Genomic DNA, 24233 nt, shown 5'->3' with positions numbered 1-24233 from the left:
ACCAGAAGAAAAAAGAAGAGTTCCAGAGACCGAGATATCTGCAGCCGTGGCATCTTGTTATATCCCGTACGACTGACTTATACCGCTCCTGGCATGACCACTTGTATCCTGTTTGCTAGCAGAGCTTGTCTTCCTCCAATAAACGGCCCTAATGTCTGCAACACAGGCAAGTTCCAGTGGAGCGTTGATCGAGGTACTCCGGTGCTCTCATTCCTATGTGATGAAAGCAGACACCTCGTACAACAGATGCCATACTTTTTCAGAAAGCCTTTCAAGGCCCTTCATGACGATCCCTAGCAATGAATGGCTGAGAGACCCCAGTTATGCGAGGGTGGGCGGCGGGCTATTGCAGGGTGTCTGCATCATTGGCAGCAGTGTCCATGCTCTCCACCATGACCTCCAAGGAGACCTTGTGTAGACAAACGGGTATCAATCCCGAACAGGAAACCCAGATCTTGTCGATCGGTTTGAGGCTTTTCCTAGATCGTATTCAGATATGCAGATTGAGTTGTTGAACCAAGACCATTTCGAATCCGAAACGAGCACCGACGAGAAACGTCTGTACTGACTGGACTGGTTGATGTTGAGACACGGCATACTTTGCTGTGATGGTCCTGACCACCAGAAGTATACAGCTGAGGTTGCATTCGCTCTGCCATACCACCCCGAGTGACTTTGAAGCGAGACTTCGGTCGGCAGACAAGTTTGTTGTGCCTCTTGTCAACTACCAGCATCGCAAGAGCCGATTGTTGACATGTTTATTGTTTGCCAGCCGGCTCTTGTTCCTGTCTTGGAAAAAGGAAGTACTCAAACAACAGGCAAAGGCGAGGCCGCAGATTAAACAAACGGATATGTCTTGAGCGTAATTAGACACAAGCCCGTGATGGGCAAGGCCAGGCAGGCAGGCCCTGCAATGGAACAACAAGTCCAATTGTGATGCTTCTTGGCTTACTAGTAATGCAGCCTTCGTCAAAGTAGTGGCGCAGGGATTCCCTTCGGCTGTGACATGGTGCAAAGTCTCTCGTCAATAGATGCTGTAAATTCGTTGCTTGTGTCTTGTTTGTGTAACAGGTGTGTCAACAGAGCAGGAAATAGTCTAGTGCACAAAAAGTCTAGAGGTTGTAGATCTGGGTCTCGTTCCCTTGTCATGTCTTGTCTGAATATGTCTTGGATTTCCAACCCATGCTGTTAATTAGTTAATTAGCAATTAATAAAACAGCAGTATCCCCGGTTCTTGGGTCGTGGCGTGCTTACCAGGCCCTTCCTTGTTGGTGTGAGCGGCAATGTCTAACTAGGTAGACTAGATTGACAACCATGTCATGAACGTTTCGTCAGCAGACAAACATCTGCTCCAAAACGTCGTGGTAGAGCAAGCTCTCAACAATGTCGGTATCCCTGCAAACTTGCAGGCGGGGGCTGAAGCATATGAAATCTGACCGGCTATGTACAACGTTTGAGCGATGTTCAAGTCATTGAGCCACTGACATACTTTCCAAGTCGGTCAATGAATTCCGCTTCCTTTCGATGGACTTGGACGTGTAATATGCTTGCTTCTTCCTTCATGACCCACTTGAAGTGCAGATTGACTGTTTGTACATGAATGCAGGCACAATGAGTTGGACCATTCAGATGACGATACGCGATACATAATTCACATAGAAAACGGTCATAGCTTGACCGGAAGAGCAACCGCCTACCCCTAGTCGTGCAGAGGGCTGGAACGACAGAGCCCTTCCTGAAGTCTGCAGTAACGACCTCAGCCGCCGTTTGCTGAGGCGCTTTAGGCGATCAGGACCAAGACGCAAGGGGGTGATAGCCCTCTCCATATTGGGCACGGCTATACGGTGTAATTGGTGCGAGTGTAAATATAGAACCAGACTAAAGCCCGGCTGCCCGTATTGAAAACGGCCAAGAGCGAATATTGTAGAAAGATATTGGCCCCATGTCCCATGTCGCAGAAGCCATCAAAGCCGATAGGAGCAACCTCGATTGACTTCGGTTCAAGAAAAGACATCCCTGAAGACACATCGATAAGCAAGATTTAGTAGCAACGCCACAGGAGAACCGATCTCTGAATGCAAGACATCGCTTACAATTGGGGAGATTTCGCTCCTTGCCCGCTCGCGTGGCGTATGTATGTCTTGCATGTACAAACACTCTAGCGGGACATCCCCTGGAAAAGCACCTATAATTCTCTTCTAGAACATGGTTTGGCTGAAGTCGTTGTTCAAGTATCTGGCAGACAATCAGGCTGCTTCAATTCCAGACAAAGGATTCACTCGCCAATAGCTCGGCCTTGAGTTCACTGACTGATGAACGAGGCTTGTACGAGAAATCTGACTTGACAATAAACCTTAGACATTCTTCGAGATGTTTCATTGCGTAATTGAAGCAGCCGTCCTTTTGAGTCGGGCTTGTTTCAATTGGTTCCATAGCAGACCTTCTCGCGTCCAGAATCAACCAGCTATCGTGTTGAACCTCCATCTTCTCCCCGGATGCATACAGCGAGAATACTAGCCTAGTAAAGCAGGCTCTCTTCTCTTCTTTTCTTTTCTTTTCCCTCCGTTTTGCCTCGTTCTATACCGTTACCCCACAACATGTGAGAAAACACTCCGTCCCCCAGGTCGAGATAAGTCCGTCCTTGCTAGTACATCAAGCGCAGACTCCAGGCGGAACATTCTTTCAGTGTACATCCCGAATGGACATGCTTGTTACCGGACTGCCATTTAAGGGTGTGACCTGTGAAGATGCAGCGTGCCGTTTGGTGTTTCCCACACGCACACGTAATTGGTCGGCAGATCCAGGGGGGTTCGCTCCAAGAGTCTCTTGTGACGCATAGAATCACGGGCAAGAGGTTTTGGCTGACCAAAAACGCTTTTCAGCTAGGACGCTATGCCCGTGATAGCATGAAGGGCCTGTAACGATCCGCAGGGGAGCTCGATTTGAAGATCCGGAAGTTAAAACACATGCAAAGAAGCATCTGAAACCGATTCCTTATCCACAGAAGGAACATCACAAGGCCACTCGGTCTTGATAGATTCCATGTCGCCTCCCGCTAGAGACTGAAATCGCAGTCAAGCCCACGCCATGCACTGGGCATCCTCGACAGGGTCTTCGGAGGTTCACAGTTGCACATCTCGAAGGCTCTAGCCTCAAAGTGGCCATGCTTGTGGCAATAGTTTCGGCGTCACTACATGCACAGAATTCAGGTTGAGCAAGCAAGCCTCAACATCTTACTGCCTTGGGAATGTAGCGAGTCAGTCCCAGACAAAGGTATCACCAAAGGTACAATGATGCAACATCCAGAGACAAATTGCTTCCAACTCAGTCATAGTCTTCGAGGCCAGTAATTTGTGAGATTGAGATATCTGAGCACACACTGGTGTGGCGTGACCAATAGTTCTTGTCCATCAGTACCAGTACCGAGCCTAGTAGCGATCTGAAACGGCTGTATTGGTCCCAATCGACATACCCTGGTCGACAGCCGCGTGCCTCAGCCCAGACTCATCTACAGAATCGTTGCCGATTAAGACAGCTCAGGTGACAAGGCTTAGGGCTTGTCGATTGACCCAAAGCTCGACCGCCACACGCCCTGCTCGGCGCAGTACATTAGTCTTTGATGTGGTAAGAACATGGCGGTCTCACCCCCCAGGTGCCTTGCTTGAAGCTGTGTCCGCCGATGTCTCTGGCAACATAACAGGAGCAGTAACCATAGCCGAGCATGACGGATTTTTGATCCATAGATAGACATCAGTTACAGAGTGTTTTGTGTCCGAATAGCCAGAGAGGTAACTAGATCGCACAAAATACATTATTCGGACGTAGAGCCAAACATGCTGTGGCGTGCCAGCTTGCAATATCTGGCCCCTGTTGACGAGAGTGGATTACTTCCGCCAGGACTGTGATCTGTCGAACGTCTCGAAAGAGAGCTTTCAGGTATGACAACATCTCAAGCATTAGGAAACAGCCGGTAAGCGATGCCATGACAGTCAAAGAGGTGGAGTAGACCTGGAGATCTCATCCAGAACAGCACTTGTGGTCGCTCAACAGCGGGAGGCAGATCCTCTCCGCTCACTTACAACCATGAGTGCTTGTCGGTCAGATAATCCGGAAACGTCGCTCATGCGCAAATGGTGGTCAGTGAGGGCTCGGCTGAACAGTCCACATTGTCTCCCGTTGCTTGTAGGAGTTAAAGATTTTCCGTTGAAGGACCGGAGGTGAGATGTAAAAGAAGTTGGTGATCACATTTCACAAAAAAAGGCAAAGACATCAGACTCTCGTCTTGATGGCGGCAACTGTCAGACTCGTGTTGTCAGGGTATTCCATGCTCGTGTAATGCCACACAATGCAGTGCATTTGATATTAGTTGGTGCATTCAGACTGTAGGAAGTCGGAACGCTTGCCGTCAAAGGTTTTACGCTGAGCAGTACCACTTCTGTGGGCGTTGCACTGCTGTATTCCGTTTCGCAATTCACCACATTCCTTTCCTTATCTTCTAGACCTACGGTCATAGTCATCCCGACCGTATCGATCCTTCTCTCTGCCTCGGTCTCGGTGATCGCGGTCCCGGTATCGGTTTCTATCTTGATCGCGACGGTCCCTATCTCTTCTATCCCCTCGACGATCATCTCTTGGCTTGTGGTAACGATCCCGACTTCGGTCTCTTGGTTGTGGGCTTCGACTCCTGCTTCGTTGTCGTGATGGTTCTCCATTATCACGAGGTCCCGGCGGAGGGATATCGTTCTTTTCTTGTTTGGGCCCATTCCTGCCCACTTTGCCTTTCATATCCTCTTCTCCGTAGACCATTCTGTAGTTACCGCCCGTGACCCGCTCTCCTTCATCACGGTACTGGCGACGCTTCTCGAGCTCGTCAACACCTCCCCAACCACCTCGGCCAGCAGTTACTCTGCGTTTGCTGTTGGTGTCTTTTCGCCAGACATCGCTGAGTTTGCTGACACTCTGGGAAAAGTCCACGTGAATACGTCGGTCGTCAATTAGAACTCCCTGCATCTTGAAGTAGGCGGCTTCGCAGGATGCCTTGTCCTCGTATTCGATGAATGCGTATTGCAAACTGTCGCCGGTCTTTTGGTCCCTGATAACTTCACAACTCAAGATCTTGCCAAATCGGCCAAAGATGAGTTCAAGATCCTCGTCTCCCGTCACGGGGTTCAGTTTACAGACGAACAGGACGTTCTCGGGAGGCTTGACTTCGGCAAATGGCAAATCTCCCATCATTTCCAGAGTGAGAGCTTGGGCCTGTGCCTCCCTATTGCGACGCCTCCGCTCCAACTCCTCCTCATCAACATTGTCGTCTTCGTGTAGCGCTGCCTCATCCGCGATCCGGACGGTCTTCAATTGCTGTTCGGTAGGAGGAGGGCTCGAGCTAGGTTCCCTCAGACCAGGTGGGTCGGCATAAGGATCGTCTAGAATAACAGTATGCTTGATGCGAATGTCGATAAGCGGGTGCCCCTTCTCGTCCACGATCGCCTCGTTGATCTTGTCCAACGCCTCGAAGCCTTCAACCACCTTTCCAAAGATCGCCGCCTTACCATCTAAGAAGTCCGTATCTTGGCCAAGTGTGATGATGAACTGGGAGCCTGCGACGCGAACATCGGGGTCGGACTGGAGAGGCGCTGTGGCCATGCTAACCGTTCCTCGCTCCAAGTGTTTCAACTTGGGATGGAAGAAGGCTGGAAAGGTTCGCTCGGACGGGTCGCCGGATACGTGACCCCATATTGAAGAACCGCCATCAGAGTCTTTCGAGAGAGGGCCGAGAGGATCGCCGGTTTGGAAGGAGAAGTTCTTTTGAACAGAGTGAACGGGGGAGAAGTTGTAGTATTTGACCTTGCAAAGCTTAAGAAAGCTATCTCATCTGTTAGTTCAGCCATTCAGCAAATGAAGCATATGAATTGATGGTATTACTTACTTTTCGCATAGTTTTGGCGCATGATCGACCAACAGATCGATAACAATGTCACCAGCGCTGGTCTCTAGGAGAACCGACATGGCGGGCGTATAAGTTCCTTATCTCTATGCGACGATGGTTTGACAGATAGCAAATTGATAAAAAGAGGTTGAACAGAGCTGTCAGGTTTGAAGTCGCGTTGTTGAAGAATTGGAAGGAATGAGGTAACTAACATCAGCCACTGTCGCGAAGCTTTCCAGAAGTTGCGGATTTGCAGCTGTGTGGCGCGTGTGGCGGTGCGTATTACATAATCACAGGATGACCTTGATCAACCCAGACCACTTGAACATCAGTGCAGAATTGCTGTGAGGCTGGCTAACGCCGTTAATCTTTGATCGCTAATCTATTCTCAAGTTACAGTTGATTCAAATTCTCGTGTCTGATATCGCTTGCTCGCGCCATGTTTGTAACAGCCCGGACCCAGCTGGCCTCGCGTCAAGAGACCTCCTTGACGACTTACAACATCGTGAGAAGCTTCAACTGCCGGCCGAGACAGACTACAAACTTAACCTGAAACGCTTTACAGAAGCCGTTCCTTCAGGTATATCGATTCTCACCTAGCATTCTCTCATCAGTACTCCATACCGTGCGCCTCTCACAGGGTTACTCAACCAGTCGCAAACCTCATCGCCAATCAGCTACAGATAACTTCAGCCTCCAGAGCCTCCTCCATCATGTGGACCAAAACTCCATTCAAATCCTTGTTTTACTCAACGTCAGACTGACCCGCAGCTGGAGTCGACAAACGTCAGAAAAGTACCCAGAACCGCTTAAATGACGTTAATCAGGACCCTGATGTTTCTCTGTTTCAAAGAAAAAGTTTTTTTTGTTACATAACTACGCTTTTGATGCTCTTCTATTGAGTTGCAAGCCAAGAGTACCATGCTAAGGTATGATTGTACCTTGAAGATCGACGGGAGCAAAATGTCCGGATATGTTCAACGCATATCCTGCCAAGCACATGACCTCAACAAGGATATTTCCGTATCACGACCATCTAATTGGAGATTTTACTCTTCTGGAAGAATGATTTCGCATTAGACTTCGAGGGATACCCATATCAACATATCAACTCTTCTGGAAGAATGATCCTTGAAGATTTCAACATTATCCCAACGGCCTGGATCTCGATGTGCTGGGTATGTACAACTACAGTATTTGCCTGAAGAATAATTATATACAGCAACCCCCCGCTACGTCATATCAGATAAATACTCTGGGGTTTGACTTTTTTGACAGTTGGGGATAGCATCATGATGAAATCGCCGATGACCTATCACACACATTGGAATGATTCTTGGCCAAAACAAAAATGAGAGACGCCGTTGGGCAGCGGATATGGTCCATGGTCTCAGTTACATATCGTTCCCGGAGCTCATCCCGTCGCCGGATCGACAACGATTGAAGGTCATTCCCATCATGGTGGTGTTAGTCGCGTGCCATTCTTAGTGTTGATCAAAGGTGACGTCCCGGCATACGACGTAGTCCGGACACAAGATACCATTACCGGAAGCGCTAGGGTAGTCTTGCCGGATGTCAAGAACTTACCTTTGGCTCAAGACAGTCAAGGCTGAATGAAAGTGGTGGTTATCTTTTGCACTGCCCTACAAAAGGCCAACAAAAGACTTGGCTGCGATAGCGTACTGCACTACGCAATGAGACAAGAAACAAGAAGCGAATTTAGTGATATCTTAGATCAACTCTCTACTGCTAAACTATTTTCGTACAATAAGCTTAAGCTTCAAGGTCTTACTATCGCTTTTTTAGTGCATCATGCAATCCACTGACATGAATAGTAAGTCTTCCATAATAACGCTCCAAAGCGATAAGTTCAAAGCATCACGACCCATTAGCCATCAATGACTGTCTTGTGACGGAGGTTCTACTCACTTATTGAGTCAAAGCTCAAGAGTTCTCTCACAAGTGATGCAATATACGAATATTACTAGAACCAACCGTCGCCGCTCACCCTACAGCATCATACTGTACCTAGCATGGGCCACCTCAAAAGTCAGTCCGTGCTGTAAGATATCACAAAACCTGCTTGTCCATTAACGTCACCGTCCCTGACGGTCATGTTACTGTACACTACCTACTCACTTCACCGAAACGCTCAAGCACCTTCACCTTGTCAGCTCTGCAAATCCCGTCGATCCTACTAACAACCGGATCAAAATTCCGTTTCGTAGCGGTGTGGGTGGCAAGAGGAAACAAACAAACTCCCCGATCGTGATCGATAGAGCCAAATCGTAGTGGTAGTTCATATCAGAGACATTTCTTCTCTCCTTCTGAGCTTAGTCTAGCGCTATCAGAAACCGTTATTCCCACAAGGGTTGGTACGCTTTTTTGTGCGTGTGTGTGTTTGTGTGTGTGTGCAAGCGCCCGGGCGCTTAACTGAATGTCCATGCCCATCTCCCTCTACTGGGTTAGCCAAGTGCAAGAGATGATCTTCATTTCCCCCAACGGGTTTTGTTGCAGACAGGGGGTCACATCAACCCAAATATTTGTGGGCTCGACGCGTGTTGTCTGGCTATGTTAATCTTTTGCTTGTCTCCTAGGAGCGGGGCCGGCCGGTATGCATTGAAGCATCTTGAGTTGAGGCTGGAATTTGGACAACGGGTCTTGGATATTCGAGTCACTACATTCTTTGAAGTTGGTTTGGTAACCATAGGTAATAAGCTCTTTACCTAAACATTGACATTCACAGAAAGAATAATGAGAAACTTGTGTTTGTGTTTGCGAAAGCACATGTATTGTATGTATTCATATCTGACGCTGTGTCGCTAACATCCCCTCTGGGGAGATCTTCATCATGATGGGATAAGAGGAATAGACTTGTGGCGTTTATTCCTCGCCTCGTATTCCAGCGTGGCTCTCAAGAAATGTAAAAGAAAGATATAAAAAAAGCCACGGAATGACACCGTGATATGCAGATATGGCTTTCCCATTGGGAAATAACCATGTAAAACAATATTGACAAGAAATGAAGTTTGTAAGTGGGTATGGGGAAGAAGAAGAAAACAAAGAAGATGATAATAAAAAAATAAACCCCCAATGATCCAATCGCTTTTCCAACATGTTCCCAAATTCTGTTGTTGATTCCTTGAGCCAGCCATATATGTTTGACCTCCCGAGCTTTATTTTCTGCTCGATCGCCTCCCCAGAAACGCCTTCGCCAATGCAGCAAAGCAAAAACCTTGCCCAAAAAGAATAATTAGAGTTAATGCCAAGTTTTGTTGTGCTGTGTTTGTGTGGAGGCGCATGCTTTGCCACCGCCGCCATCATCCTCAACACGACGACTTGCATATTGTGTGTGTATCCATAAAGGATTGATGATAGGCAGTAAGTAAAAGACAGCGAAAATTAACTGTTATGCGCGTGTCTTGTTTCCTTACTCGTTGCCGGAGCTTCTGCGTCTTCGGCCACTGCGAAGTTCCTTTTCCGTCTCCATGAGTCTTGTCTGTACCCATGTTCTGAAAGCACGATCGGCGCGAACACTGCTGCAGTTGAGGAGTTCTGTCAAGGTACGCTTGATGCTCTCGTTGACCTCGGAAAGGCGTTGCTCTTCTGTTGAGATTTCGTAAATTGTCTCCTCATCGGGAATCGTTGTGAGTTCATTGTGGTTTTCCCAGCCGCTGCAGCGGGCATGGGAGCGCGAGTGGTGACGTCCACTTCGGGAGTGGCGCTTCGGCGAAGGTGGTAGTGAGAGAGATGATGAGGATGATGATCGGGTTGGCGAGGTAGATGGTGAAGAGAATTGAGAGCGGCTTGATGTGCTGAATTCGGGACGGATCTGGTCGAGGCGATCACAAAGATCTTGATGTTGCTCTGTGAGAAGCATGTACTTCTGGAGAGCCATGGTGTATGTTTGCGCGCCGGCGGATGCCATCTTTGATAGTGGAATTGGTAAAGATGAATATGAAAATGGTGTTGATAGAGAGATATTCGTGGATGCTACTGATGTTGATCGGCTGTGCCCGGAGAAGAAATGGGGTCTGACGTCTAATGACGAGACCATCGAAGCGATTATGTGGTATGTGGGAAGATTCCAAGGGAGGAGATGAGGAGTCGCGATTTACAATGCTGTCGCGAGCCAGGCAGAGTTGAGTTGAAGTCGGGTCGACCGGTTTTAAGAAACAGTTCTTGTGACTATTTTGCTTAATTCCTTGTGTATCAAAATGCAGCCGTGATATCCAAGATGTAGGTACTGTATGTCGATCGTCGGATGGTACGTCGTGGTTGCTCAAGGCTAAATAGGGCCAATCTGGAGCTGGTATTGGAGACGTGTGGGTGGTATGGGTGATGGATGAGACAGTATGAGATAGGTATCTGCAAGGTCCAGCGATATGCAGTCCAAATTGAAACAGTAAGAGATGGATATACGGTAGTGAAGAAGGATGAGTGACTGAGTATGGGGAAGATAAGATGGTCGACGGGGGTGCGTGGTATGTTATAGTTATATACAAGCAAGCGCTCGTCGATGGATGATAAGAAATACCGTAGTTATGATGATCGAGTTAGTGCCATGCCATACGGGGGGTGGATGGGGTGCTTCATTAATAAAGATATGGATCCATGGGCACTCCCAACCAGAATAGACAGACAAGACTCGGGCTAGGCTAGGATGTACGGGAGGGGTCAGCAGAATAACAGATTGGACTGAATTTCCCACCCAAGATTGGAGCAATGTAATGCTAGTACCAAGTACGAGATCCAGGTAGCAAGGAAATGGGAAATGAAGGGGAATCTCCAGGTCTGTAGCAGCGAGTCAGCACCAGGAACAAGCCACATGTGGAAGTAGACCGGTACAAGTTTTACCTTTGCTTCCCCCCCTAGAGCCAACCCCTGTACATTTCTCTTTTCTATGTAAAGTCCTTGTTGGCGGCCGTCTTTCTTTCTTGGCTATTACTCTTACTCTCATCTTTCTCTCATCTTCCTCTCTTCGTGCCTTGTTTGCCATCTGCAAAGTTAGCTCAAGCCACAAGAGGGGAGGCTTGTTGAACCGAGCCTTCTATTGGGACACTAGAAAGAACAGACCCTAATTAACACAAGATCCTGGCCTGAGAAGAGACAGACAAAAGTCTTGGTCTGGGCACAAGCTTTGATGGTGGATAACTGCGGGCGATGTGACGGGATAGTGTGAAATCTGCGTAGCGCAGCCCTTTTTTTAGACTTGGCTTTTTTTCGGGGGGCCATCAGCACAGTGCACTCGATTTGATACAAGTTCTCACCGGGTTCACCAGTTCAACTGGGTTGGGTTACTTTGGCTGCTGCTGAGTTGTTCAACCTCCTCCTCCTCCTCCACAGATGCTGAGACGGCAACTCTCCAAAAATGAAATACCTAGGTAAGATTAACGTTGTGTGGTTCGTTCCGCACGCCATCCTATCCACAGCAATGACAAGACATTCCTTTTTTATCTGTTAAAACCCTGTTCAAGTTGAATCCAGATTCGACGAGTAGCAGCTAACCCATGCTCTAGACCATAATCAGAGTACGAAGTAATCAGACAACATATTCGCACTTGACGTATAATAGTGCTTTCATCAGACACATGAAAATTTTTATATGTCTCATTCACAAAAACCCGATTCCAAGTCAAGACCTTGCAAGCTTCCTTGAATAGGTTGTTGCAACTAGGTAAAAACTCCATAGCGTACGTAGTGAAAGTGGAAACCTCCCCGGGCTTCACGATGGCTTCCCCGGTCCGGAGGTTGAGCGAGAAAAAAAAGAGAATTTGAGAGATATCATGAAGCATACACGATACGTCGCTTACCAACGCACGCATTGTACACACACACACACACACACACACACACACACACACACGAGTATTAATTCTTGGCGGTGTGTTTATTGTCAATAGAACCACTCAGGTCAAATAGTTGTCGAGTATGGACGAATCGTGCCGTGGCGATTGGTGTTGAGGCCGCCTTTCTTGTCAGTTGTTGGCGATTATGCACTGGCATTCTAAACTAAACCCCAACCAGGGCCCTATCTGGTATGTATTACTGGCGTCTCCTACAAAAAGACCTTGGTTGAAGCTGGGGTCACCGCCTGACCCCACGTGCAGGATATATCTGCAGCCGGTGAAAGTGAAAAAAAAAAACAAGAATTGCCTGATACTCCATAGAATAGATGGGAAAGGCAGTTTGGGGAAAAACCCGGCAACGATAATGTGGGTGAGCAGTTGCTTATCCGCACCACACTTTTGTGAGGGATACTGGGTATAATTGGTACAGGGCTGTTACTCTCGTCACTCCATGCTACTACTGCACTGTGCCGCTGAGCTGGGGTGATAAGGTGTCTGTCCAAGAGAAAAAGAAGAGCGCTATTGATAAATAATCACGAACCAATTCCATTCTCTGTTTCCCGGGCTGCAACCCCTCCTCTTCCAGAAGCAGTTACGGTTACAGGCGGGTAATAATCAGTTTCTTGATAACGAACCTACCCTACCTATTCATGGGCTGATTGAACTCGCGATAGCTACCATAACCAGGTCATTTGATTGTGACCTGTAGCTGTAGTTACCATAAACATACATAGGCTACGGAGAAATAAAGAAGCTGTAACATATGTACACGCGTAATGCAATTCCCCGTCCTTGGAAAAAGTGCCATGTAATAGTGGACTCTTTGTTTGTCTCTCTCTGTCTCTCTCTCCTCCACACCCCTGTTGGTTTAATGATAACACACAATAAGAGTAAATTGAATTTTACCAGGATCAGGATAACTTAAGCCCTGGGCCCATCGACAAAACGCTCCCGAAATAAGCAAGGGAGCTTTACCTTTATTTGACATGACATGGATAGACACAATATTGTAGCATTCAAGAATTTAGACTTCTCTGCCTTTATTTACGAAAAATACATGGATATTACTTGATGTGAGTTGATTTTCAGGGGTGTTTCCTTTTTACTACTTTCTCTTGGTGATCGACTTGCTTGCATAGCCGAAGGCCGGCCGAGACAAAAGGAACATATCATGATTCCAACAATAACATCACATCATTGACGAAAAAACAACGGGACTATTATGAATGAATCATTACTGCTCAAAAAAATCCCCAACAAATAAAAAAGTTCTTTGCTTTTTTGTTTAATGATGAAGAAGAAGAAGAAGCTCTTGGTTACCTCCCACCAAAGCTTATAAGCTTTCTTGTGATCTTCAATGCTGGCGTGGCTGGCGTTGTTGATCATTATGCAGTTGAGCCGGAAACAATAAGAAAAAAGGGATCCAAGCTTCCACCTCCCCGCGGAAGTATGTCTGATCTGATCGGCTTTGCATACATAGCAGAAACGTTGTTGAATGAACTCTCCATTCCCATTCGTTCACCCATGATAGAGGTTGTCTAGGGTAAATCGACGGAGCATGTCATTGTCATTCAAGAACTGGGCCAAGGAAAGCTTCCTTCACTCATATTACGCAACTGACACTCTCTATCAACGTTTCGGTAAAAGGGTCAAGTGACGCTGGTGTAAATGAGAAGCTTTTTGTTTTGTGCTACGGCGCCACTTCATCGACGTTGTATTCTTGATTTTGGAGAGGTTGCGTGTCAGCCTGCTCCTTTTTTCCCCCTCTAACAGACAACTCATCCATCTACTCCATCGTCATCATCACCAAAACCAACCTCGCTAGACAAAAGCTCCAACGGTTACTCAACAACTTCAAAAGAACACAGTGTAAAGTTTCTCTCCATTATTCATTTCTGATGATTTGATATGGCCTCAAAATTGACACAGTCTCCCTACACTACTCCCCGCTAACAAGGCCAACATGAAGACGGCGCAACAATTCAACCATCGGCGTTTTATATAGCGCTGTTCCTGAACTCGCATTCCAGCCCGCAACACCAAATCGCTACTGAACTTCAGATAGCTTCATTCAGACGCGGCCACTGACCCTGTGGCTATCTCTGCCTGCCCGTCCCAGGGGTGCCACGTTCTTTGGCTGGATGAGTTTGAACTCTACATACTTAACTAGCCACACCCTCATCTGACCCAACACAAGGGGGGATATCCCATTGTGCGAAACGCCCTCGTCAATTGGGAATACGCACATGTTGCCATCAAGCGGGGAAAAGGCCAATCATCAGCTTAGATCGTCAGCTTGACAACACTTCTAGATCGTGCCTCTGCAGCCAACCCCCTCTTCGCTCTTCCCCGCAACTCAAACCCAATTGCCCCCAGGGGTCTTGGGAGGCTGAGCCCTGCCCGTATTTCTTCGCCTTTTGGGTTCTGGGCGGTCCCCTGGGGAAATCTAGGCTGGGTTGTGGTGTTTTCTGTCCCTTGGATGGCGGTAAAGTTGATGTCAGGTAGTGCCGAGTATCCATGCTGTACGATTGGCCTGATGCGGTTCCTGGAGCAAGTTCATGATGCTACATGTACGGTTATCAGATCACCTAATGATGGGCCCATGAAGTAAACCAGGGTCTCGAGATATCGTCATGGTTGACAGCAGATGGCGTGACTCTCATAAACATGCTTAAATCACATCGTCGTGACTGCGCAATTGCTTGTCCGTTGCTTCCGAGCTCTCAAGCCTCTGATACGTCGAATCGGAAACCTTTAGAAAACGAAACCAGCTAACTAGCAGCCACAAAGTGCGGGGCCACAACCGTATACCCTGAGTCGATTGTCAGTCTGGTGGCATGACGATTCACAACCAGCTTTCCGGGTAGCCGTGATGTGTATCTTGTGGTGAATAATATTAAATCAAGAGTGTTTTATGCAGCTCTTTCGGATTTCCCGATGCTTCAATCGGCCGCATTCTGTATAGACGATCAATGGTGCGACACCCGATGAGTTTCCCTCATGGCCGGTTGACGCCAACCTTGGCGACTGGAATGCAGAGGAGATATCCCTTGGACCAACTCCCACTAAGGCCTTGCCTTCCGCTCTACACTGGTATGAAACGAGTATGGCATACAGTTGTGCGGTCCAGGAGTCTGGTTAGGCTTTGGAAACCTTGCAAATGTGGATAGCGACATTGTCATTGTAGAATGGGCCCTGTTGGTCTTGTCGCTTGGGAATAGCAAATTGTAGGACCTCTACGGAAAGGCCGTTGGCTTGGCACTGGTCGAGGAATGCCTGAAAGGTCTTTTCGTTGCGCTGAGTCGCTGAGATGAACACCTCGACGTGCGGGTGAAGCTCGAATATCTCGATCAAAGTTCCGATCAGGGCTGCTATCACGCCGTTGTCGTAGGTAATATCGGCGCCAAGCACGACATCAATAGGGCGGCCACCATTCCATTTCTCTTCTTCGGTACCCATAAGTGCGTGACCCCATTTCACATCCATTGGTGTCACACGTGTGGAATCCTGAAGGTCGTTGAGGAAGAGGTTATCGGGGAGATTGTTGATCACGTCGTCAGAGCCATCTGATGAGATGACATGTTGAGAGTCGAGATAGTTTGCGCAGAGGATGGATAGGTACCCCGTACCGGCTCCCAGCTCTAGGACACGCTTGTCTTTGATGATGTGCCTGTTTTGGCAGAGATAAGACCCCAAATGGAGGGCAGCTTCCCACGTCCGTAAACCAGTCGTCCCTGAGCCCGATATGAGAGAGCGGTTCTCAAGAAGGGTAATGTGAGGGGGACGGGAAGTTTGATCACGATGATCCTCTTGACAAAGTTCAGAGAGATGGTAAGTGACGTAGGCCTTTTGCTGAGCAGAGGTTGCTTCTGAAGGTAATGGGTTTGCCAGAAATAACGAGAGGACAGACATCAAGTCGTCAGAAACTCCCTTTTCGATGTTAGTGACTGTTGTCGTGAGATATGTTATGAGATGTGACATCATGGACAACGACTTACATACTCTTCCCAGTCATCTATGCTAGCTTCAATTCGTGACATGAGTTCTTTGAGCGTTCGAAGCTGGAAACGTGGAGGGGGACCATATCGAACAGCACCATCTGCAAATAATCTCTGGTAAAACTCATTTTGAACCTGAGACGTCTTTAAGAGGGCGGGCTCTGGAAAGTCCAAATCAGGTTCCAACTGTAGATATTGATGACAGAACCGGTCAACTTGTGTATTTGTAGACGACATTTTGCACGTTTCGGTCAAGGGAATTGCTTGTTTATATAAATATTTCTCCTTCTTGAAGGTTTCGAGTATTATACTGATTGTGATGGGACTATCCTGGAACCCATTTGCAAGCAAAGCAAAGCAACAGCTCCATTGGGTAATAACAGTGGCCTGACGATTATCTCCACCAAAGACTCGGAGTTTAAACTTGGCAAACCTTTGGAACCCAATATCCGATCTATTTCCGGACATGTTCACGTGATTTAAAACCCTGGATACTGACAGCCTCAGATCTCAGGCATCCAGACGCACAAGCTCTTTTCTTAGGGTTGGACCAAATTAAGCGACAAAGCGAATTTTGCGACCCTTCCCAGTGTGACAACTTCATCAACGAACGCAACGCCCAGTCTCTCCACCGTCAACACACCCAGAGACCATCACGACAATCGGCAAAAATGGCGGACAACGACTCTCCCGTCACCCTCCGAACTCGCAAGTTCATCCGCAACCCTCTGCTGGGCCGTAAGCAGATGGTCGTGTGAGTGACAACCCTCTGAATTGCAATTTGATGACAAGCCATCTTCTGCTGCTGTTGCCTTTCTGTTCCATCGCCCATCATCGATGCTTTTCCCCGTCTCTTCCCGCTCGAACTTTTTCGATCTATACGCTACGCAACGATTTGCAACATCGAAAACACAGAAAACACCGTTCAGCAAAATGGGACAATGCGGGCAAAAGCATCAATGATGGTCGGGAGAAACGCAAACACAGGAGGGGGAACTTGTCATGTTTTTTTTTGTAATATTTAACTTGGGCTGACCGATTGCGATGCGTTTTTACAGTGACATCCTCCACCCCAACCGTGCCAACATCTCCAAGGAGGAGCTCCGTGAGAAGCTCGGTTCTCTCTACAAGGCCCAGAAGGACCAGATCTCCGTCTTTGGTCTCCGAACCCAGTTCGGTGGTGGCAAGACCACCGGCTTCGCTCTCGTCTATGACTCCCCCGAGGCCATGAAGAAGTTCGAGCCTCAGTACCGATTGGTGCGCGTTGGTCTCGCCACCAAGGCCGAGCGTGCTTCCCGACAGCAGCGTGCGTATTATCTGCAACAGTCAAAAGGTTTAGTATCAGTATGGCTGACATTGGACAATAGGCAAGCAGCGCAAGAACCGACAAAAGACCCTCCGAGGTACGGCAAAGGTCAAGGGTGCCAAGGCGAAGAAGGAGAAATAAACGATTCATGGCTAAATGGCTTGTGTATATCCTCGGGCTGGTTGGGGAGAAGCGGCCGCAGTTATGTCTGTGGCCGCTGCTTGCATTCGGTGGTCACATTTACGGTCCATCCTCGTCGTTGGCGTCGGCTTTGGCATAGGGTACAGGGACTTGCTGGCGGACGCGGGGGTTATCTGGACTCGACGAGGAGGATTGAAGGCTGCTACGCTTTCACCTTTCTTGCTCAATACACTAGCATGAAATCAATGGTGTTTTTCGGGTTTCGGACCAAAAACAAAAATAGCAACGTCTCTGATTTTCACGCGGGTTTCAACTTTTCTTCGTGTCTCTTGGTATTCATGGTGATGACAATGTATGACTCATGACTGCAGTATACGGGAGAGAGAAATGCAGAATGCTTCTAATCAATTCGGAATGCCGCCCAGCAGCACAAACAGGGTATCAAGACGAATCTATCCCAAAAACTAAAACTCCAAACTCCACCCGATGCATCTAATCTTCCATCTCAAACTCCGACTCACCACCATCCTCCATACAACAGCATAGCCAATCCCAAAGCAATCCCAACAACAACCTTCCACCCCACAATCTCCCCTCTTCGACCTTGGGCAGCGGCCTTGTAAACAGGGATATGCCACCCGCAGCGCTCCTTTCCGTCTCTGGTCTTGCACTCGTAGTAAGTCGTCTGTCTCCAACCCATACTCGCCAACTTCTCCGCTTGATCAGGCGCCGCGGTGACGGGAGGGTTAAAGACAGACGGGTTGGCGTTGTTTCTCTCCTGTCTTTCTTCCAGAGAATCAGGCATGCTCGTTGTATCTGGGAGAGAGTGCGATAGTGTTGGTGCGGGTTGAGCTTCTAGTGTTTGTGTAGGTAGACAAACGCTTGTACTTGTGAAGCCCAAGATGGTGAGGAGGGTGAAGATGAAGTAGTGTAAAGGCAACATGATTGCGGTTGTTGATTTGGTGTAGGAAGATGTTCTTGTGTGTCTAAACAATTGAGGAGGATTGATAGATAGATAGATAGATATTTGCTGTCGTGGTAGGTTGATTGATCGTGTCGTTATATAACCCGTCTTTTGAACCAAGTATTTCACGTTCTCCCCTTTAACAAAGAAGAACACAGCAGTAATGTTCACAATTCACAAAGTCAAGAAAGAAAAGAAAAAGGACCGATCAAAGGGAACAATTACTTCCATGGGTTGAACAATAAATATATTCTCACGACCTCCGAATCCTCAAGACATGACCACGCGACAATAACCAACGGGCATAACTTTCAGTGTGTTCATGAGACAAGACACTAGATTCGGGTGGTAGATTCCAGGTAGTTTCTGGTGGTGATGGTGGGTTGTTTCGCTGCATCATCTGAACGCTCCAGAGGTTTGGTTGGCTGACATGGTCTGACTCGTGATGCAGCTTTTGCTCCTAAGCCTGCCTGAGACAGACCCACGACTAAACCATCGGTTCGTGATGCTCCTCACATGAGACGTTGGACATTTGAGCAAAGACAATCTGTTTGAGAAGGATGAATCTTGGCTTTTTAAACTTGCTTATTTCTTTGTATGCTAGCTCTAGTATAATGCATTTTGCAGGTCAACTAATCTTTTGTCCTCAGCCAAACGCTCAGCTGTCATGCATGATTCCCCAACGCCATTCCTAGTATTCCACATAAACCTACTCCTTATAGTTATCCTGCCTGCAAAAACAGGACAAGGCAGATGATGCAATAACGCAAAAGACCTCTTTCCCCCTTCCAAAGCTTCCATAAACCAGGGACAGAAGAAAACCGAGGATGCAAGACCAAAGCGACCGATGTTTCGTTTCTTCTTGACATTTATCTTTGCTACCTTGCCATTTCAGAACTTGCGAGTTGGCTTTCTACGCCCTCTGATCTGACTGAAAGCACTGGCAGTCACATCTCGAACTGGTGGAAGACATGTTCGTCCACGCGCAGTGCGACTTTGTGTAGAAGTAGTCGCCTTGTCGACAGCTGGAGCCGCCGTCGCTGGAAGGCTTTTGCCTCGGCTTCGCGTCGTCACTTCGCTATAATTCTTCTGCACCCAACCTTCACCTTGTGGCAGAGGATTTTCATGATAAGTATCATCCTCGCTATCTTGAGCATAGTGTTCGGTGTACTGCACAGATGGTGGGCTGGAGCTCAAATCAATAGCCTTGGCTTCTTTTGGTTTCATATGCAGCTGTTCAAAACGCTGCCTTTGTTGTTTGACCGACTGTGAAAGCGATGATATTATCTCCTCGACTTTGAGTTCCTCGATTTGCGATGCCTCAGTTTTGATTGGGTGCTGTAAAGGACTGTTCTCTTGTGGCACACGCGACATTAGACTGCGTAAAGATTTGTTGCGGAGATTTGGACGATCGCTCTCGTCCTCCCCTTCATCCAATTTTCGCATCGCTTCTTCATACTCGACGTCATGTTGTTCAGTCTTCACAAATCGAGGAACAGACGGCTGTGAAAACTTTGATGGGCTCTGCGTTTGCCTCGCTGTTTGGAATAGCTCTTCCAAGGAAGGAAAAGGACTGCTACTCCTCACCGACACAACTGAAATCTGAGGGCTTGGTGCTCTTTTATCATTGTCCACAATTGAATCCTCAACACGCTCCTCTGGGAGATCTTCGAGACCACTGATTGATGGTGGCTGTCTTCCACTGCGAACGCTGCCCACAGACGACGGCACGGTAAGACGGTGATCCATAGGTACATCATCTTTGGTGGGAAGTGCTGGAAGTTCTGGTGACGGTATACTATCAGGAACAGTTACATCCCAGCCATCCTCAACTGTCGGCATCGGCTCGTCCAGATCTTTTGCATCATCTGCTCTGTCCATGTCATCTGTATGAACTCCCTTCTTTTCCTCCACATTACTTCTTTGCTCCGATAAAAGGATATTCTCCTCAGCAACTGATTGCATCGTTTCTTGTAGTTGGCGTGTGGGACTGTTAGTCGCATCACTCGGCGTCTCCATCGGTGGTGGAAGAAAACTGCTGATTGGACTGTTTTCTCCCGTAAACTCGAGCCGCGGTGGCTGCTGGCCAGAAGGAATGTCGGTCCCTGAGGGATTGTCTGTAGCCTCTTGTTCCTTCAAATCGGCCTCAATCTCCGCTCTCACTTTCTGTGTATCTAACTCCTCAGCCATAGTCTCATCGGGGTATGTTCTCGCGCTAACCTTGGTATTCGCCGTTTCGTCCTGTACGGGCTTAGTGGGTTCAGTTGGGAGCTCCGTATCCTTGGCAATCGTTTCTGAAGATTCGGTTGGCGGTGGTTGCTGAACCAATCTTGGGTCGAACATGTCTGCCCAGGCAATATCTCTTCGCCCGTTGTCCTCATCGCTGTCCTCATCTTCATCAAAGTCTGGCACCTCAAACTTTGCATAGACTCGCTGACCTGTGTGTTCATCGTATTCTTTATCGTCTTCGTCTCTGTCTCTCTTAGCCAACAGGACATGAAGATGATTGTCTTCGCTGATTGACAGGATGAGCCCAGTCGTCGATACCATTTCGGGCTGCCACTTTGTCGCTTTTGACATGCGCAGTTGCTTCCAGGCAATGACCATGCCCGGCTTGATCTCAGACTGTACGAGGCTGGGAAGAGTAGTGAGGTCTGACGGTAGTGAAGGGAGGTCATCCATCTCTGCGAACTGGGTATCCTGGTGACGAGGTTTGCTGGTCGGTATGTCATCGTAGTTCAACACGATATCCTCATCGCCATTGCCGCCTGTTCCAGCATAGGAATCTTCGGTGATTTCCATCTCGTCGTATGCTTCGTCATGCCCCCCCTTTCCTTTACGCTTCTTGGACTTTTTTTTCTTCTTCTTTTGAGAGTCATCTTGCCACTCTTCTTCGCCGTTCCATTGGTATTCTTCGCCATAGTAGCTCTCATCGTTGAAGTCTTGTGAAGCCCTCTTTCGCTTCCTCACGGACGTGTACTGTTGTTGGGGATCCCATCGTTGTACAAATGGAAATGGTGGTTCGCTCAAAGTAACATCTTCCTGGCAGCACTCAACTGCTCGGTATGAGATCTTCTTTCGCCACGCTTCAGGGTCTTCGTCTTCTTCCTCTGATGTTGGTTCGACCTCATCAGCCTTTGGTTTCTCAGCCTGGACTCGAGGATTTTGCAGCGGCTTCACATCCTTCATTAAGCTTTTGCGAAGCTTATCTTCGTCAGCTTTCGACTTGGGGTTCTTCAACCCAAGAGCGCCAAATAGCATTCGCCGTCCGGCTCCCATGTCGACTTTGTGGCGACGCTGAGGAGCAGGTTCCTCTGTCGGAGCTGCATCTTGGGTTGTCGCAGGCGCCGATGCTTCCTCTGTTTCAACTTCGACAATCATAGGAGTGGGAGCAATGGCTAGTGTTTCTTTCGGAGGACTTGGAACATCTTCGCTCTCGTCGCTAACGACACTCAGGAGAGCACGCTTTCGGGCGAGAAATTCAGCATCCTCGCTAGGCCCTTCGTTGATGGACGGTTGAGATTGAGTATCTTCCAAAGCCCGCATAGCTTTCACTCGCTTGTGATCGCGCCTTCTAGCATTCCTCTTCTTGGTCCTGGCCAGCCCAGTACCAGGCGGCTTTGGGTCTTCAGTGCGCTCTGGAGCCGAGTTTGGAGCTTGGCTTTCAGTCTTCGCTACAGGTACTTCCGATTTCTTTACCTGAGACTGCTTTTTTGAGGAGAGCTCCTCAGGCTCAGACTCCGAATCGGAATCGCTCGAGCTGGAGTCGGAGTCGCTCGAGCTGTCGCTGTCGCTACTATCGTCAGAGTCCCGCGCAGCCGAGACTTTCGCACCTCCAGCAGCATTACTCCAATCAGAACTAGAGTCCGGATCCGAGTCTGAGTCCAAATCAGAACTATCGCTCGAGCTTGCATCTCCGGGGGCCGGGCCGAGCGACTGCTTTGTGGAATTGTCTGCATCATCCATCAATTCATCTTCCGATTCCGAGGAGTCGCTATCCGAATCTGAATCTTGTTCTGGACCCTTGTACAAATCTTCGTCAGACTCAGAGTCTGAATCAGAGTCTGAATCAGAGTCCGAACTATCAGAAGAGCCCGAAGAATCATCGTCTTTTTCCGCAACACTGATTAAAGGTTTCGATGTTCCATTCATCGCTTCCTTTGGTGCAATAGAAGGGGGCTCCTCGTCGTTCACCTCCTGAATCAATGGTCGTTTGGAGCCCGCGGCTTCAGGCTGTCCAGGAAGTCGTAGCATTTGTGTTCCCACCTCCTCTTCTTCTTCTTCCTCTTCATCTTCATCTTCGTCCTCGATATCCTGTTCGGTAGGTTGTTTCCCATTGGATTGGGTGGGATTGAAAACAGCGCCGAGAAGAGCAATCTCGTATACCTCGTCGAAGCTGACCGTCGGGCTGTTGGTCGTGCTCAGGACCTGGTACGTCTTTCTCAAATCATTGTCGGTTTGTTGCAGAGCATCTTGCATATTCGACAAGGATGTGAAAGGAAATGCGACTCGTAGTGCTGTAATCTTATCAAGCATCGAAAGGTCGAATCGAGGTGCGGATGGAGGTGCCTGTGCGTTTTGACTTTTGTTCTTAGGAGGAGAGGTTTGCTCCTTCTCTGGAGGCGCTTGCTCAACCAAGGCATTGTCTTCTTGTAGGAGCTTCAACTCATCGGCAAGATCGACGTCGAGCTCATCCTCGTCCTCATCGCTGGTTTCAGAATCTTCATCGTCAATCTCGGGCTCTGCTTGTGCTTCATCCTCCTCCTCATCATCGTCCTCGCCAAGTTGATCAGTGTCTATGAATCTGGCTCGTAGGCGCACACTGCCTGGTTCGTCCCGGTTTTCAGTTGGGGGAGTATCTTCGAGCAAGAGCTGCTCCGACGGATCTTCTTCGTCGTTATAATCCTCCCCACCGGAATATTCTTCACTAGAGTCTTCCTCACTGGAATCTTCCTCCTCCTCCTCGAGTTCTTCTTCGTATGTGATGCGTGCTCGTTTTCGTGGGGGCAGATCGAGTGCTGGACGGTCGCGCGGCGCCCTTAACCAAGGCCTACCAAAGGCCAGGCCATCGATAAGATGTTTTCCATCAAGTGATATTTGATGTCGTCCATTAAGTCTTCGTCTCCTAAGATCGTCTGTAGAAAGTGATCTAATTCTGTACAAACTGTCAGCTTGAAAGATCCTGAGAGTACAGCAATGCGGGCTCGTACAAAACTTGATCATCCTCTTTCAAAACTTTACCGACGGGTTGAAAATGCAGCAGCTCGAAACTATCGCCCTTGCCATCGGCTAGTTCAACAACATAATCCTCAAGACCCCAGTCTCGACTCTCGAGGGGAACGACTTCGTTGACAAGTGCGAGAAGCTTCGAAACGGTGAGGTCCTCGTTTGCGATGCAGGGCCAGACGAGCTTGACTTCTGGGACGGAATGTCTGCGAATGACAAGACGCAGACGAATCGTCTGGGAAGACATGATAGCGGTTGATATATGTGAAGAAAAAGAAAGACTATAATCGCATGGTCATTAAGGAATGTATTTACGTAGAGAAATGAAGCATAAAGTGGGAGGAATCGAGTTTGCGCGAACCGAAATTGAGGCTGCGATTTTGGAGCTTGACGCGCGCCGTTCAATATTTGGAAAGTGCAACTTGGCTTAGGCCCATAAATCGTCACGGCAGTAGCATCTGACCCACTTACAGACAGCATCAACTCTGACGAAGAACTCATGCAGATGAGTAAAAAAGCAAAATAACATTATTAATGTAATAACAGTATTAGTCTGCATAGCTAATTGCAACATTGAGGTTAGAATATTGACATAAAATGATCTTTCTCTAAAAACAGCTTCAGGCGACCCAGAGATATCTGTGTAGGCAATACAGAGTTGCTACGAAGGCTAGCTGTCAGAAGAGATCTCATGAATTGCAACTCCCATGATATCAACACCATTATAGCCAGTCATCATAAACTCGCCCATGTAATGAGTAATTCGAAAATCGGGATATGGAACAGTTTTCCGAGACCTGTTGAAATGTGGTTTTTATCTACC

The 24233-nt window shown here is 48.1% G+C and overlaps 6 protein-coding genes across 6 annotated transcripts; 1 reads left to right on the top strand and 5 right to left on the bottom strand.

Annotated features, from left to right (window-relative positions):
• Positions 1-4488: 4488 nt before the first annotated feature.
• Positions 4489-6006, bottom strand: CYP6 (Peptidyl-prolyl cis-trans isomerase cyp6; the record flags this gene model as incomplete). The annotated part of the gene is made up of 2 exons (XM_044851429.1): positions 4489-5863; positions 5927-6006. 2 exons carry the CDS (start codon positions 6004-6006, stop codon positions 4489-4491), a joined length of 1455 nt encoding a protein of 484 aa, XP_044710141.1.
• A 3350-nt stretch (positions 6007-9356) lies between these two features.
• Positions 9357-9854, bottom strand: FPOAC1_006955 (uncharacterized protein; the record flags this gene model as incomplete). The annotated part of the gene is made up of 1 exon (XM_044851428.1): positions 9357-9854. One exon carries the CDS (start codon positions 9852-9854, stop codon positions 9357-9359), a length of 498 nt encoding a protein of 165 aa, XP_044710140.1.
• Positions 9855-14913: 5059 nt separating this feature from the next.
• Positions 14914-16010, bottom strand: FPOAC1_006954 (uncharacterized protein; the record flags this gene model as incomplete). The annotated part of the gene is made up of 2 exons (XM_044851427.1): positions 14914-15705; positions 15774-16010. The coding sequence occupies 2 exons, from the start codon at positions 16008-16010 to the stop codon at positions 14914-14916; spliced, it is 1029 nt and encodes a 342-aa protein (XP_044710139.1).
• Positions 16011-16444: 434 nt separating this feature from the next.
• FPOAC1_006953 (uncharacterized protein) lies at positions 16445-17220 on the top strand (the record flags this gene model as incomplete). Its single annotated transcript, XM_044851426.1, has 3 exons — positions 16445-16527; positions 16832-17079; positions 17141-17220. 3 exons carry the CDS (start codon positions 16445-16447, stop codon positions 17218-17220), a joined length of 411 nt encoding a protein of 136 aa, XP_044710138.1.
• An 11-nt stretch (positions 17221-17231) lies between these two features.
• Positions 17232-18163, bottom strand: FPOAC1_006952 (uncharacterized protein; the record flags this gene model as incomplete). Its single annotated transcript, XM_044851425.1, has 2 exons — positions 17232-17451; positions 17742-18163. 2 exons carry the CDS (start codon positions 18161-18163, stop codon positions 17232-17234), a joined length of 642 nt encoding a protein of 213 aa, XP_044710137.1.
• Positions 18164-19075: 912 nt separating this feature from the next.
• Positions 19076-23657, bottom strand: FPOAC1_006951 (uncharacterized protein; the record flags this gene model as incomplete). The annotated part of the gene is made up of 2 exons (XM_044851424.1): positions 19076-23339; positions 23395-23657. 2 exons carry the CDS (start codon positions 23655-23657, stop codon positions 19076-19078), a joined length of 4527 nt encoding a protein of 1508 aa, XP_044710136.1.
• Positions 23658-24233: the final 576 nt, after the last annotated feature.

Source organism: Fusarium poae, chromosome 2, assembly GCF_019609905.1.
Source record: "Fusarium poae strain DAOMC 252244 chromosome 2, whole genome shotgun sequence".
Classification (NCBI taxonomy): domain Eukaryota; kingdom Fungi; phylum Ascomycota; class Sordariomycetes; order Hypocreales; family Nectriaceae; genus Fusarium; species Fusarium poae.
This window is presented reverse-complemented; position numbering and strand designations above follow the sequence as displayed.